The sequence below is a fragment of the Amphiprion ocellaris genome, chromosome 21 (assembly GCF_022539595.1).
Source record: "Amphiprion ocellaris isolate individual 3 ecotype Okinawa chromosome 21, ASM2253959v1, whole genome shotgun sequence".
Lineage (NCBI taxonomy): Eukaryota > Metazoa > Chordata > Actinopteri > Pomacentridae > Amphiprion > Amphiprion ocellaris.
This window is the reverse complement of record NC_072786.1, coordinates 1,445,895-1,458,472: the sequence shown is the minus strand read 5'-3', so window position 1 is coordinate 1,458,472 and position 12,578 is coordinate 1,445,895. Positions and strand designations below refer to the sequence as shown.

General features: G+C 42.8%; 1 protein-coding gene and 1 long non-coding RNA gene across 7 annotated transcripts; one reads left to right on the top strand and one right to left on the bottom strand.

The window, feature by feature from the left end:
* Positions 1 to 114: 114 nt before the first annotated feature.
* On the bottom strand, positions 115 to 10,924 carry cdhr5-rs (cadherin-related family member 5, related sequence). Of its 5 annotated transcripts, none has more exons than XM_055006777.1 (14): positions 10,775 to 10,924; positions 6,871 to 6,947; positions 6,577 to 6,791; positions 5,992 to 6,048; positions 5,819 to 5,911; positions 5,632 to 5,718; positions 5,420 to 5,530; positions 5,150 to 5,314; positions 4,841 to 4,931; positions 4,386 to 4,768; positions 4,187 to 4,309; positions 3,522 to 3,600; positions 788 to 969; positions 115 to 705 (listed from the first exon to the last, which is right to left on the bottom strand). In XM_055006777.1, exons 2-14 carry the CDS (start codon positions 6,935 to 6,937, stop codon positions 322 to 324), a joined length of 2,037 nt encoding a protein of 678 aa, XP_054862752.1. In that variant the 5' UTR covers positions 6,938 to 6,947; positions 10,775 to 10,924; the 3' UTR covers positions 115 to 321. The 5 variants fall into 5 exon arrangements, with proteins under 5 accessions (XP_054862752.1, XP_035803498.2, XP_054862750.1 ...); XM_035947605.2 differs by lacking the exon at positions 10,775 to 10,924 and having other exon boundaries at positions 4,386 to 4,586; positions 4,662 to 4,768; positions 6,871 to 7,012; XM_055006775.1 differs by lacking the exon at positions 10,775 to 10,924 and having other exon boundaries at positions 6,871 to 7,012.
* Positions 2,699 to 6,581, top strand: LOC118470204 (uncharacterized). Of its 2 annotated transcripts, none has more exons than XR_008600269.1 (4): positions 2,699 to 4,340; positions 4,438 to 5,060; positions 5,181 to 5,321; positions 5,432 to 6,581. It is a non-coding gene; the product is annotated as an uncharacterized LOC118470204 (long non-coding RNA). The 2 variants fall into 2 exon arrangements; XR_004847230.2 differs by having other exon boundaries at positions 2,699 to 4,351.
* Positions 10,925 to 12,578: the final 1,654 nt, after the last annotated feature.

Sequence of the window (12,578 nt, the reverse complement as noted above, 5' to 3'; positions counted from 1 at the left end):
CAAAAACAGAACAACTGAAGCTGTGAAAGAGGGAAATCTGTCAGTGAGAAACTGAGATTTATTTATTTATTTAGTAAAATTCTTTGAATTCAGAGTAAAAAAAAAAGTCTGAGATCATCTCATGTAGAGTTTTATTTATTTTACTCATCAGAAAACTTGATTTTCTGCATAAAAACAAAGAAAACGTGATTTGATGAATATAGCTGTGACCTGATTGGCTGATTAGACAGGCGGTGTAGATTCCTCCTCTCTGATTGGTCAATGATGTTGATTTGTTTGGTGCTGCTCTCTGATTAGCTGGTGTTACTTGCTCCTGCTCTCTTATTGGCTCATCCAGTGAGGTTTCTCTGATTCCGGTGTCGTGTCCTCTGATTGGTCCTCATCTTTCCGAGGCGTCTCGTCATTCGCCGCCGTGATGTCGTCAGTAGGCGGGGCTTCTGTGCCGTCAGGTGACCTCAGCGTCTCCCAGGTGAGGCGTTCAGGTGCCTCTGCCACGGTGAACAGATCCAGCTGGAACCGGCAGCGTTCAGGTGAAGCAGGAAGCTGAGTTCTGGTTCTGTCTGCTGATTGGCCGGTGGCAGCCAATGACAGTCTGCGGGTGTAAACTCCCTGACGACCGTGAAAACTTCCCATCTGAGAAGAAGACTCGAAGCGTCGACTGAAAGCTCTGGTGCTGTACTCGTCCATGAATCCAGGTGGGTTCACCTGAGCAGGAGACAGGAAACAGGAAGTGTCAGAGAGACGTTGCAGGTGGATTCACAGTCCAAACGTCTCTAAAAGTTTTTACCGGACGTTTCCCCACAGAGCTCCGGTCTCCGGGTTCCTGAAGTTGTGCCCTCCGGACAGTTCGAAGCAGCAGAAACACGACGACAGAAAGAAACATCAGAAGGAGCGTCGCCACGATTCCTCCAGCCAGACGGCTGTCCACATAACCGGACAACGGCTGCTCAGTGAACGCAGCACGAGGAACTGAAAACATAAAGACTTAATGTCAGTGAACGCAGCACGAGGAACTGAAAACATGAAGAGTTAATAATAATAATAATGGATTAGATTTATATAGCGCTTTTCAAGGCACTCAAAGCGCTTCACAATGAATCCATTATTCATTCACTCACACATTCTCACTCAGCGGTGGTAAACTACGTTTGTAGTCACAGCTGCCCTGGGGCAGACTGACGGAAGCGTGGCTGACAATCTGCGCCTACGGCCCCTCCGACCACCACCAACATTCACATGCATTCATACTCCAGTGTGAGTAGCAGCACTGGAGGCCAGGTGGGTAAAGTGTCTTGCCCAAGGACACAACAGCACATGACTAGGACAGAGCGGGAATCGAACCGCCGACCCTTCGATCATTGGACGACCCGCTCTACCACCTGAGCCACAGCCGCCCAAGACAGTGAACACAGCACGAGAAACTGAAAACATAAAGACTTAATGTCAGTGAACGCAGCCCGAGGAGCTGAAAACATAAGAACTTAATGTCAGTGAACGCAGCACAAGGAACTGAAAACATAAAGGAGTTAATGTCAGTGAATGCAGCATGAGCACCTAAAAACATGAAGACTTAATGTCAGTGAACGCAGCACGATGAACTGAAAACATAAGAACTTAATGTCAGTGAACGCAGCACGAGCACCTAAAAATATAAAGCAGTTAATGTCAGTGAACGCAGCACGAGGAACTGAAAACATAAAGACTTAATGTCAGTGAACGCAGCCCGAGGAGCTGAAAACATAAGAACTTAATGTCAGTGAACGCAGCACAAGGAACTGAAAACATAAAGGAGTTAATGTCAGTGAATGCAGCATGAGCACCTAAAAACATGAAGACTTAATGTCAGTGAACGCAGCACGATGAACTGAAAACATAAGAACTTAATGTCAGTGAACGCAGCACGAGCACCTAAAAATATAAAGCAGTTAATGTCAGTGAACGCAGCATGAGGAACTGAAAACATAAGACTTAATGTCAGTGAACGCAGCACGAGGAACTGAAAACATAAAGACTTAATGTCAGTGAACGCAGCACGAGGAACTGAAAACATGAAGACTTAATGTCAGTGAACGCAGCATGAGGAACTGAAAACATAACTTAATGTCAGTGAACGCAGCACGAGGAACTGAGAACATGAAGACTTAATGTCAGTGAATGCAGCACGAGGAACTGAAAACATGAAGACTTAATGTCAGTGAACGCAGCATGAGGAACTGAAAACATAACTTAATGTCAGTGAACGCAGCACGAGGAACTGAGAACATGAAGACTTAATGTCAGTGAACGCAGCACGAGGAACTGAAAATATAAAGGAGTTAATGTCAGTGAACGCAGCACGGGGACCTGAAAATATAAAGGAGTTAATGTCAGTGAATGCAGCACGAGCACCTGAAAATATAAAGGAGTTAATGTCAGTGAATGCAGCACAAGGACCTGAAAACATAAAGGAGTTAATGTCAGTGAATGCAGCACAAAGACCTGAAAATATAAGGACTTAATATCAGTGAACGCAGCATGAGAAGCTGGAAATATAAGGAGTTAATGTCAGTGAACGCAGCATGATGTACTAAAAACATAAGAAGTTTTGTCAGTGAATGCAGCACAAAAAGTTGGAAACATGAGAAGTTAATGTCAGTGAACGCAGCACAAGATGCTAGAAACTTGAATGTCAGTGAACTCAGCACGAAAAACAAAACATGAGAAGTTCGTGTCAGTGAACGCAACATGAGTAACTAAAAGCCTAGTTTGTCAGTGAAAACACCAGAAGGTACTGAAAATATATGAACTTAATGTCAGTGAACACACCACAAGGAGATGAAAACATGAGATGTTTGTCAGTAAACGCAGCACAAGACACTAGAAACTTAAATATGTCAGTGAACGCACCATGAGGCACTGAAAACATAAAGAGTTAATGTCAGTGAACGCACCATGAGGCCCTGAAAACATAGAGTTAATGTCAGTGAACGCACCATGAGGCATTGAAAACATAAAGAGTTAATGTCAGTGAACGCACCATGAGGCACTGAAAACATAAAGAGTTAATGTCAGTGAACGCACCATGAGGCCCTGAAAACATAAAGAGTTAATGTCAGTGAACGCACCATGAGGCACTGAAAACATAGAGTTAATGTCAGTGAATGCACCATGAGGCACTGAAATCAGAGTTAGTATAAGAATAGAAGAACTTGTCAGTGAATGCACCATGAAAAGTTGGAATATAAGAACTTCATGTCGTGAATGCACCACAAACAACTAAAACCATAAGGATGTTATGTCAGTAAACGCATCACAATCTGCAATAAAAAAACAGAGTTTACGTCAGTGAACGCACCACGAGGCACTGAGAAACAAATGTCTGTTAAGTCGTTAAAGATCTGATCTCATTAACGAGCCGATTGATTAGTTAACGATCAGTTATTGATCAGTGGAGCAGCAGACCTTCAACCCCTCGTGTGTGTTAACTGGAGGATGTAAGCGTGTTTATGTGCACACGTGTGTTCTCAGCTCCATGTTCTCACCCGTCTGTCCTCTCTGCAGGACTTCAACGTCCACCAAGGCTGAAACTTCTTCTCCTGATTCTTCGTCTCTAGCAACAACCTGCAGAGTTCACAATAATCAATAATAACAGAGATTATAATCAATTAAAAAAAAAATAAAAATCAATAATCAGAGATAAAAATCAATAATAAAAAAGATTATAATCAATAATAAGAGATACAAATCAATAATAAAAGAGATTATAATCAATCGTAAAAGAGATAAAAAATCAATAATGAAAGAGATTATAATCAATAAGATATTAGAATCAATAATTATAAGTATCAGTTCATCAGTCTGTTCCAGTGTTTGTTGTTGTTTTTATTTATTTGTTTTATTTATTTTTCCTGTTCATTAAAAGTTCTGCAGCTCAGGTGGATTCCAGCTGTGAAGCTTTTAGTCTTCATCTCTGCTCTGGTTCTCCTGCTGGACATTAGTTCCACCTGAGAACACCTGAACTCACCTGAACATCACGCCTGCAGACGGTTCTACGTTCCTGATTCCATGTTTTCATCATTCAGTCCAAGTTCAGGGATACTTTCATTACATTTATATTCAGCTACACTATGGGCACGGTGATGTCATACAGGTAAACTCACCTGTAGTATTTAAAGTAAACTCACCTGTAGTATTCAGGTAAACTTACCTGTAGAATGTGTCGGTCGAAGGCATTCAGTCTGTTGGTCCTGGCGATCAGAACCCCCCCCTGAGTGACTTGGTACAATCCAGACGGAGGATGCAGGGAGTAGTGGACGTTTGGATTCAGGCCCTGTGATTGGACAGCAGTGATGACTCACCAGGTGTGATGCAGGTGATCATACAGGTAGAGCAGCTCGTGTTCTTACATCGGAGAAGTCGCGGTCCGTCGCTCTGACCTGTAGAACCTTGTTCCCATAGGTGGAGACGATGGAGGCGGGGCTAGAGCTCTGGATGATGAAGCCTTTGAAGGTGGTTCTGTTGAAGACGGGGGGGAACGTGTTCTCATACAGAACTCTGACCAGAACCGACGCCACGCTGTACTTCAACCTGTCGTCCACCTGGCACACCTGGACAGGGGAGACGGACAGGTAAACACCTGGCTGCTGCTGGGAATGAGGCAGGAAACAGGAAGTAGTCATTACCATGACGTTGAGCGTGAAGTTTGGCGTCTGCCGCCGGTCGTCCACCGGTCTGGTCAACCTGACCTCACCTGTCCTGTTGTTGATCACAAACCGGCCCTGATCCCCACCTGTGGAGCCAAACACATACACCTGTACACACCTGGTGTGTTTTTACCTGCTGATAGTGGCGATGAACTTACCTGAGAGGATGGAATAGATCAGAGGAGCGTCAATCCCTCGGTCTCCGTCCTCTGCTCTGATTGGTCCTGGAGAAAACTCCAGAACCGCGTCCTGAAACACAGAACACACCTGGAGCCACAGCACCGACCAATGAGCATGAAGCAGCAAATACACCTGGTGTCTCAGGTAGAAGGTGGTAACTCCTGAAGGTGTTGACATGACGTCTTTGGTGTTTACCTGGTGAGTAGGGCATTTACCCAATGACTTACCTGGTGTCTCAGATGTTTACTTGTTGTCTCAGATGTTTACCTGGTGTCTGAGGTGTTTACCTGGTGTTTCTGTGTGATGTTGGTGGTGTAGGTGGGGTTCATGCAGACAGGAACACCTGGAGACACAGGTGTGCAGGGCAGGAAGTGAGGATACTGGTCGTCTCCGTCCTTGATGTTGATGTTGAGGACAGCAGACGTGTTGAACTTCTCCTTAGTGTTCGATTCCTGTCAGGTAAATATCAATAAATGTCACATTTCTGCGGCTGTTGAGTCGGGATTTTTTTATGTTCATTGATTTGGAATCCAGGTGATCAGCTGATCAAACGTTACCTGGGCCCACAGGATGATCTTCAGGTGAGTTCTGGTCTCATAGTCCAGAGCTTTATCCAGAACGATGCTTCCGCTGTTGGGCAGGTCCACCCTGAAGAACCAGGCGTCTGGCTGCAGGTAACAGTGGACAGGTGACATCAGAGAGACGGGTGACATCACAGACAGGTGACATCACAGAGACAGGGGACATCACAGGTTTGTTGACAGCTTACCGATGACTGATCAATGATGTAACTGATCATGTCTCCGTCTTCATCGATCGCCTTCACGGTGAAAACCACAGAGTTCACCGCCATCAGCTGCACAGGTGGAGAGAAAAACAGGAAGACGGTCAGTAAACGACCAGGTGATGAGGTCACCTGACTCTGGTTAGCTCGTTAGCTCGTTAGCACATTTTACCTCGCTGACGGTGAACGGCTGAATTGTCTCCTGCAGGAAGTTCGGTCGGTTGTCATTCTCGTTGAGGATCTCCACCAGGAGCCGGTAGCGACTCTGAAACAGATTCAACTCTGCTGAAAGACTCTCAGGTATCAGGTGTGTTTACTGCTGCAGACAGGTGTCAGGTGACCTACCTGGATGATGTCATCCTCATAACAGATGAGCTCTGCTACCAGGATGGACCCCTGAACCTGAGAGACCAACACAGCCGAGTTATTGACCGACGGTCCAGGTTAGAGACAGAATTTGAGCTCAAAGTTTCAGGTGTGTTTCAGATGTATTTCAGGTGTGTTTCGGGTGTGTTTCAGGTGTGTTTCAGGTGTATTTTAGGTGTGTTTCAGGTATGTTTCAGGTGTATTTCAGGTGTATTTCAGGTGCATTTCAGGTGTGTTTCAGCTGCAGGAGATTGGTGTCTCCAGCTGAGGTGTGTTTTAAGTTTGTTTGGGATCCAGGTGTTTTTAGGGTGTTGCTGAGCTCCAGGTGAAGTGTCTTTAAGGTGTATTTCAGTTGCAGGTGAAGTGTTTTAAGGTGTATTTTAGCTCCAGGTGTGTTTCAAGTTTGTTTAAGCTCCAGGTGCGGTGTGTTCCAAGAATGTTTCAGGTGTCTTTGAGCTCCAGGTGAGGTGTTTGAACTCTAGTTAAGGTGTGTCTGAGGTGTGTCTCCAGGTGTGTTTGAGCTCTAGGTCAGGTCTATTTCAGGTGTGTCTCGAGCTGTGTTACCTCTCGGTCAAGGACTTTGGTCACGGAGGAGTTGAGTCTGATGATTCTTCCGTCCAGGTAGAACCAGTCGGCGTTGTCTCCACTCAGACACAGTCGGACGGTGTTGGCTCCTGGATCTGCTGCGATGTTGATGCTCGAGATGAAGTGACCCATTGGACTGTTTTCTCTGACTGACGCAAAGATATCCGAACCTCCCAGACACAGACTGGTTGAGGCTGAAACAGGAAGCAGCTGACTGTGGCTGATCATCAGACCGATTAGCAGCAGAAACAGGTGAGTCTGAACCGTTCTTACCTGTAACGATGTGATAGAACACTTTGAGAGCCACCTGCCACAGCAGCAGCCTGCAGGGATGCAACATCTTCCTGCACCTGATCAGTACACGATCGATAAGTTCAACCAGCCAACGTTGAAGAACATCAACAACAACCAACATACAGCAACTAACCCCACTGAGCTGAGAGGATCCATGAAGAAGGAGGTTCTTTCTATAGAAGCAGAACCTTAAAGCTCCACTCAAGTCTGCTGCTGATCACATGGACAAAGAAAAGGCCTTCTGGTGGAAACTTCTGAAGGTGAGACCTTCAGATCAGTCTAGAACCTTCATTCCAGCCTGATGGAACCATTTCTTTACCACGTCTGATGTGTGTTTGGGTTCATTGTCTTGTTGAAACATCCAACTGTGTCCAAGATCAACCTATATAACCTACTATGATACTGCCACCTCCATGCTTGATGGTAGGTTTCGTGTTCTTGGGGTTAAAAAAAGACCCGCCCAAGACAGTCTGAAACCAGTCCTCATCCAGGACCAGATCCAGAGTAAAATAAATCCTAAACCAATTTTAAATCACATCCAAAACCAAGAGAACCAAGACTGGAACCAAACATAAACCAGTCCCAAGAAAGTCCAGAACCAGTCCAACATCCAGTCTGAAACCAGTCCAGAAGCTCTTCTAGAAAGCCCCAGAGCATGATACTGCCACCTCCATGCTTGATGGTAGGTTTGGTGTTGTTGGGGTTGAAGGCCTCACCTTCAGTTTTTCTTCCGTCTGACCACAGAACTTTACTTTCTACATTTTTAAACCTGATAATTCTAGTTTCTGTTTGTTTATTTATGATCCAGCAGATTTGATCATTTTTCCAGAAGAACTTTAATAAAACTATGAAAGAACCAAAATGTGACAAAGAATCATGTTTCAATGGTTCCATCACAGAAAACTATCAGTTCTAGGAATCTTTGGGAACTCAAGACTGACATGATAAACATGGTCTGAACAAGTGGATGGAACCTTTAGCTCAAGGGCCTCTAATTCTAAAAACACTCATCGTATTAAGATAAAACTAACACAGATTTGGTTGATTTTCTGTGGACTAACTCGGCACTCTTTGACCTGTGAGCTTCAGTTTGTTTTTGTTCCTGTTTCTCTTTTTAATCTGACTTCAGGCTGATCTTTTCGCAGTTTCATTTCACCAGATTCACTCGGCGATGCTGAGGTTTTAAACTAAATGAGAGTGGTGGTGACATGTGAGAGGAAGGTCGTGGTCCTCAGGTGGAAACATATGAAGGTTGCAGAGGAACTGACCTGAGAGCAGCGAACCCAACAAACAAACAATGAGTCACGTTTGTTGATCCGGACGTGAGCGAACTGGAAATGATCCAGCACAAGGTTGACCAGACCGAACACGGAGCTGATTAACTCCAGGAGAAAACATTTAAACGCCTCAGTGGCCTGCAGACTCACATCTGGATAGAATGGACTTCATTCACCTCCTGTTTCTGTTCAAACATCTGGAGAGCAGCTGGTGAAGTCAGAGATGAAGATCGGACACGTTTTCATCATTTAGTGTTTGTTTTTCTGGAGATTAATTCAGGTTTATAATGATATTTGTTTATATTATACCATGTTGATGTTAAAAATCAAAACAAAAAGAGACAAAATTTCAACTCAAAGATGCAAAATTACCACAAAAAGTCCAAAACTATCGAAAATGGACACAAAGTCACTACAAAAATAGGTGAATATACCACAGAAAGGCACAAAATCTCCACTAAAAGATGCAAAATGACCCCAAAGAACCATCTGGTTCTTCATCTCCAGTAACTTTACTAATGATCAGAGTTCTACCTTCAGACTGGGAATATTTCCAGAGTTCCAGGTCCTTAAAGTCCATAGAGGTGGGTCCAGATTTATCACTTTTTAATGACTCTTTTTTCTCTTTTCAACTAAAATAACTAAAAAAGCTGGAAAATAACTATAAAATGAGATCAAATCGCCAAAAAAGGGCCAAAATTACCACAAAGAAACACACAATCAACACAAAGAGTGGTAAATATACCTCCAAAAGACAAAATCTCCACTAAAAGAAGCAAAATTACCACAGAAAGAGACAAATTAACCACAAACAACAGCCCAAATTGGCACAAAAGGGCCAAAAGACTAAATCAATGGAAAAAAGACCCAAAATGACCACAAAAGACGTAAATATCCATCAAAAACACCACAAAAGTTACAAAATGAAAAACAAAAAGGCCGAAACTATCACAAAAAGACCCCAAATCACTACAAAAATAAATGAATATACACAAAAAGAGACAAAATCTCCACTGATCGAAGGAAAATTACCACAAAGAATCATCTGGTTCTTCATCTACAGAAGCTTTATCAATGATCAGAGTTCTACCTTCAGACTGGGAATATTTCCAGAGTTCCAGGTCCTTGAAGTCCATAGAGGTGGATCCAGATTTATCACTTTTTAATGGACTTTTTCCATCATTTCTGATCTTCAGAACTTCATCAGTCCAGCAGATAGAACCATGACATTTAGGAGGAAAAACATCTGAGTTCTGATAAAAACTGACCCCAGATCAGTTTAAATCCATCCAGGTGTCTCAGTCTGAACAATGAATCTGGTTTCTGTCCAGAAACTCAGATTCTCTATGGACTTGAAGGACCTGGAACTCTGGAAACATTCCCAGTCTAAAGGTAGAACTCTGATCATTAATGAAGTTACTGGAGATGAAGAACCAGATGGTTCTTTGGGGTAATTTAGCATCTTTTAGTGGAGATGTTGTCTCTTTTTGTGCTGCTTTTGGGTCTGTTTGTGATATTTTTGGACTTATTGTGGTAATTTTGCATCTTTCAGTGGAAATTTGGTCCATTTTTGTGGGATGTTTACCTCTTTTTGTGCTGATTATTGTAGTATCTGATCTGATACTTGTTGCTTATCATATGGAACTTGGGATGTGTGGGTCATTACAATGGAATGTGTTCTTCTGTTGGAGGAACCCTTATAAGGGTGTCTATGTCCAAAGATATGGATGCAGCTGTTTAGGAGCTGTAGAGTCTAGGGGGGTTGGTTGAAGATGCTCCCTGCTTCCTTTATGGTATGTACCAGAGAACCATATGTTGTGACTCCCTACATGTCTAAAACCTATAAAACCTGATCGCTGCCCATTGTTCTGCGGGATTTTCACATTGGCTCTGAAGTCTCCATGGTGCCTGAACAGATGCTGTCTTTATTATATAATAAAATCATATTATATTAAGCAACAGTGTGAACGGGCGTTTCTTCTTCACCTGCACATCACGGACATCAGAGAAACCACGACATTATCAATCTTTTTGTGGTAATTTTGTGTTTTGCTGTTGTAATTTTGGCCCGTTTTTTGGCGATTAGGTCTCTTTTTGTGGTAATTTTCCAGCATTTTCAGTAATTTTTGTTGTAATTTTTCCCAGAACTCAGATGTGTTTCTCCTCCTAAATGTCATGGTTCTATCTGCTGGACTGATGAAGTTCTGAGGCTCAGAAATGATGGAAAAAGTCCATTAAACTGATAAATCTGGATCCACCTCTATGGACTTCAAGGACCTGGAACTCTGGAAATATTCCCAGTATGAAGGTAGAACTATCTGGAGATAGATTCTGATATGGTTCTGAGGAGGTTCTGGGGGAAGTTTTCTCATATTTTTATGTAGAATATCGCGGCTGTGACTCTTATTTCAGTCCAGTTGTGTGAATCGTCAGCAGCTGTAACCGTCGGTTCTTCTTCCGTTAATCTGATCTTCAGAGGAAACAAACGGCTGCTGTCGTTCAGGTTGAATGATTCGGTGTATTGCTGGTTGAAGGAACCTTAGATGAGCTAACTCTGATCCTTTCTGTTGGTTCTGCTGAAGAACCTGAAGCTCCGTGGGACTCACCTGTCCTCCTGGCGGCTACAGGCGTCTCCTCAGACCTCCTGCCTTCATGTTGGATTCATGTTGGTTTCCTGTCGTCATGCTTCTCCCCGTGTTGTCGAGCTGTTTTCTCCACCGTTGTCCTGTCGCTGCCGGTGTTCTGTGTGTTGTTGTGTGTGAGTGTGTGTTAGAGAGTGTCCGCGGCCTGCTGGTGTGTGTGTGGGAGTGTGTGGGGGAGCATTAGAGGGCTTACACAGCATTAATGAGGGGATAAGTAGGCCAACATGCTGCAGGACTTTAAACCAGCAGGAGGCTGTTAGTTAGACCTGCTGCTCTACTACTGAAGGAACAGTACTGACGTGACCTTAGAACACTCAGAGGAACATCAGCAGAACGCTCTTCAGTTAAAGGGTTAAAGTGTTGATGTCCTGCTGATGTTCTGGACATCAGAGGAACCAGGAAAACAAACAACAACAAGTTAGACGGAACCAAATGGTTTCAGTTCTTTCATTCTTTTGTTTTCAGGATTTAACCACTTCAGTGGGTTCAAAAACATCCATAAAGTCCAGAACTTCAGAGTCATCTTTTTGTTCTGTTTGAGGTTATTTTGGGCAGGAAGCCAAAAGGAAGTCAGCCAGGAGTATCAGGACACTCAGGAAAATAAAAGTTCTAACTGGAACCAAAAATATTTCCTGACAGTGATGCAACAGAAAAAACATTTTTAAGTAAATAAAACTTTTTTCCAAATGGTCCTTTAAATAAAACCCAAATGGTTCCTTTAGGCACCATAGATGGCAGTCCAAAGAACTTTAGCAAAAATAGGTTCTATCATAAACCATTCCATTGAACGGTTCCTTTGAGAACTACCAAATGTGCCTCAAAGAACCATCAAAAATGGTTCCTTTAGGCACCATAGATGACAGTCTAGAACTTTAGCAAAAATAGATTTTTTCAGGAACAATTCAATCACACGGTTCCTTCGAGAACTACCAAATATGCCTCAAAGAACCATTGCAAAGGGTTCTTGCAAATGAAGTGTCGGAAAAATTAGGTGTTTCCAGGATCTTCAAACTGTTCTTTAAAGAGCTTTCAAAGGTGCCTCAAAGACCCATTACAATAAGGTTCCATTGGGCACCATAGAAGGCAGTCTGAAGAAGTTTAGCAAAACATTTTTTTTCAGGAACCATTCCATTAAACGGTTCCTTTGACAACTAACAAATGAGCCTCAAAGAACTTTTAAAAAGGGTTCATTTTTTTTCCTTTAGTTACTATAAATATTGGTCCAAAGAACTTTTTTATTTTCAGGAACCATTTTATCCAATGGTTCTTTAAAATAGACCAAAGGTGCCTCAAAGAACAGTCAAAAAGGGTTCCTTTTGTTGGTGTAAAGGGAGTCCAAAGAACCAGCAGAAAAGGGCTCTCCCAGAAATCTTTCTTTTAAACTGTTCTTTACAGAGCTTCAAAGGTGCCTCAAAGAACCATCAAAAATGGTTCCTTTTAGGCGCCATAGATAACAGTCCAAAGAACTTTAGCAAAAATAGGTTCTTTCAGGAACCATTTCTTTGAACAGTTCTTTAAAGACCTCCCAAAGGTGTCTTAAAGACCCACTAAAAAGGGTTCCTTTAGTTACTATAAAGGTTGGTCCAAAGAACTTTAGCAAAAATAGGTTCTTGAAGGAACCATTTTTCAGAGTTCTAGAGAGAAAACTGTTTTAGCAACTTTAACAACAATTTTAAACATGAATAAATCTAAGAATTTGCAGCATTTCTGTGTTACTTCCATCAGAACATGTGTATTATTTTGGGGTTCTAGAGTGTTAGAAAGACAG

Excerpts from the sequence above, each read along its gene's own strand:
- cdhr5-rs (XM_055006775.1), bottom strand. The coding sequence starts at position 7,012 with ATGTTGGTTGTTGTTGATGTTCTTCAACGTTGGCTGGTTGAACTTATC. Across the intron at positions 6,792-6,870 it reads GTTCTATCACATCGTTACAG|CCTCAACCAGTCTGTGTCTG; the intron begins GTAAGAACGGTT and ends TTCCTGTTTCAG. Across the intron at positions 5,315-5,419 it reads AGATCATCCTGTGGGCCCAG|GAATCGAACACTAAGGAGAA; the intron begins GTAACGTTTGAT and ends TTTACCTGACAG.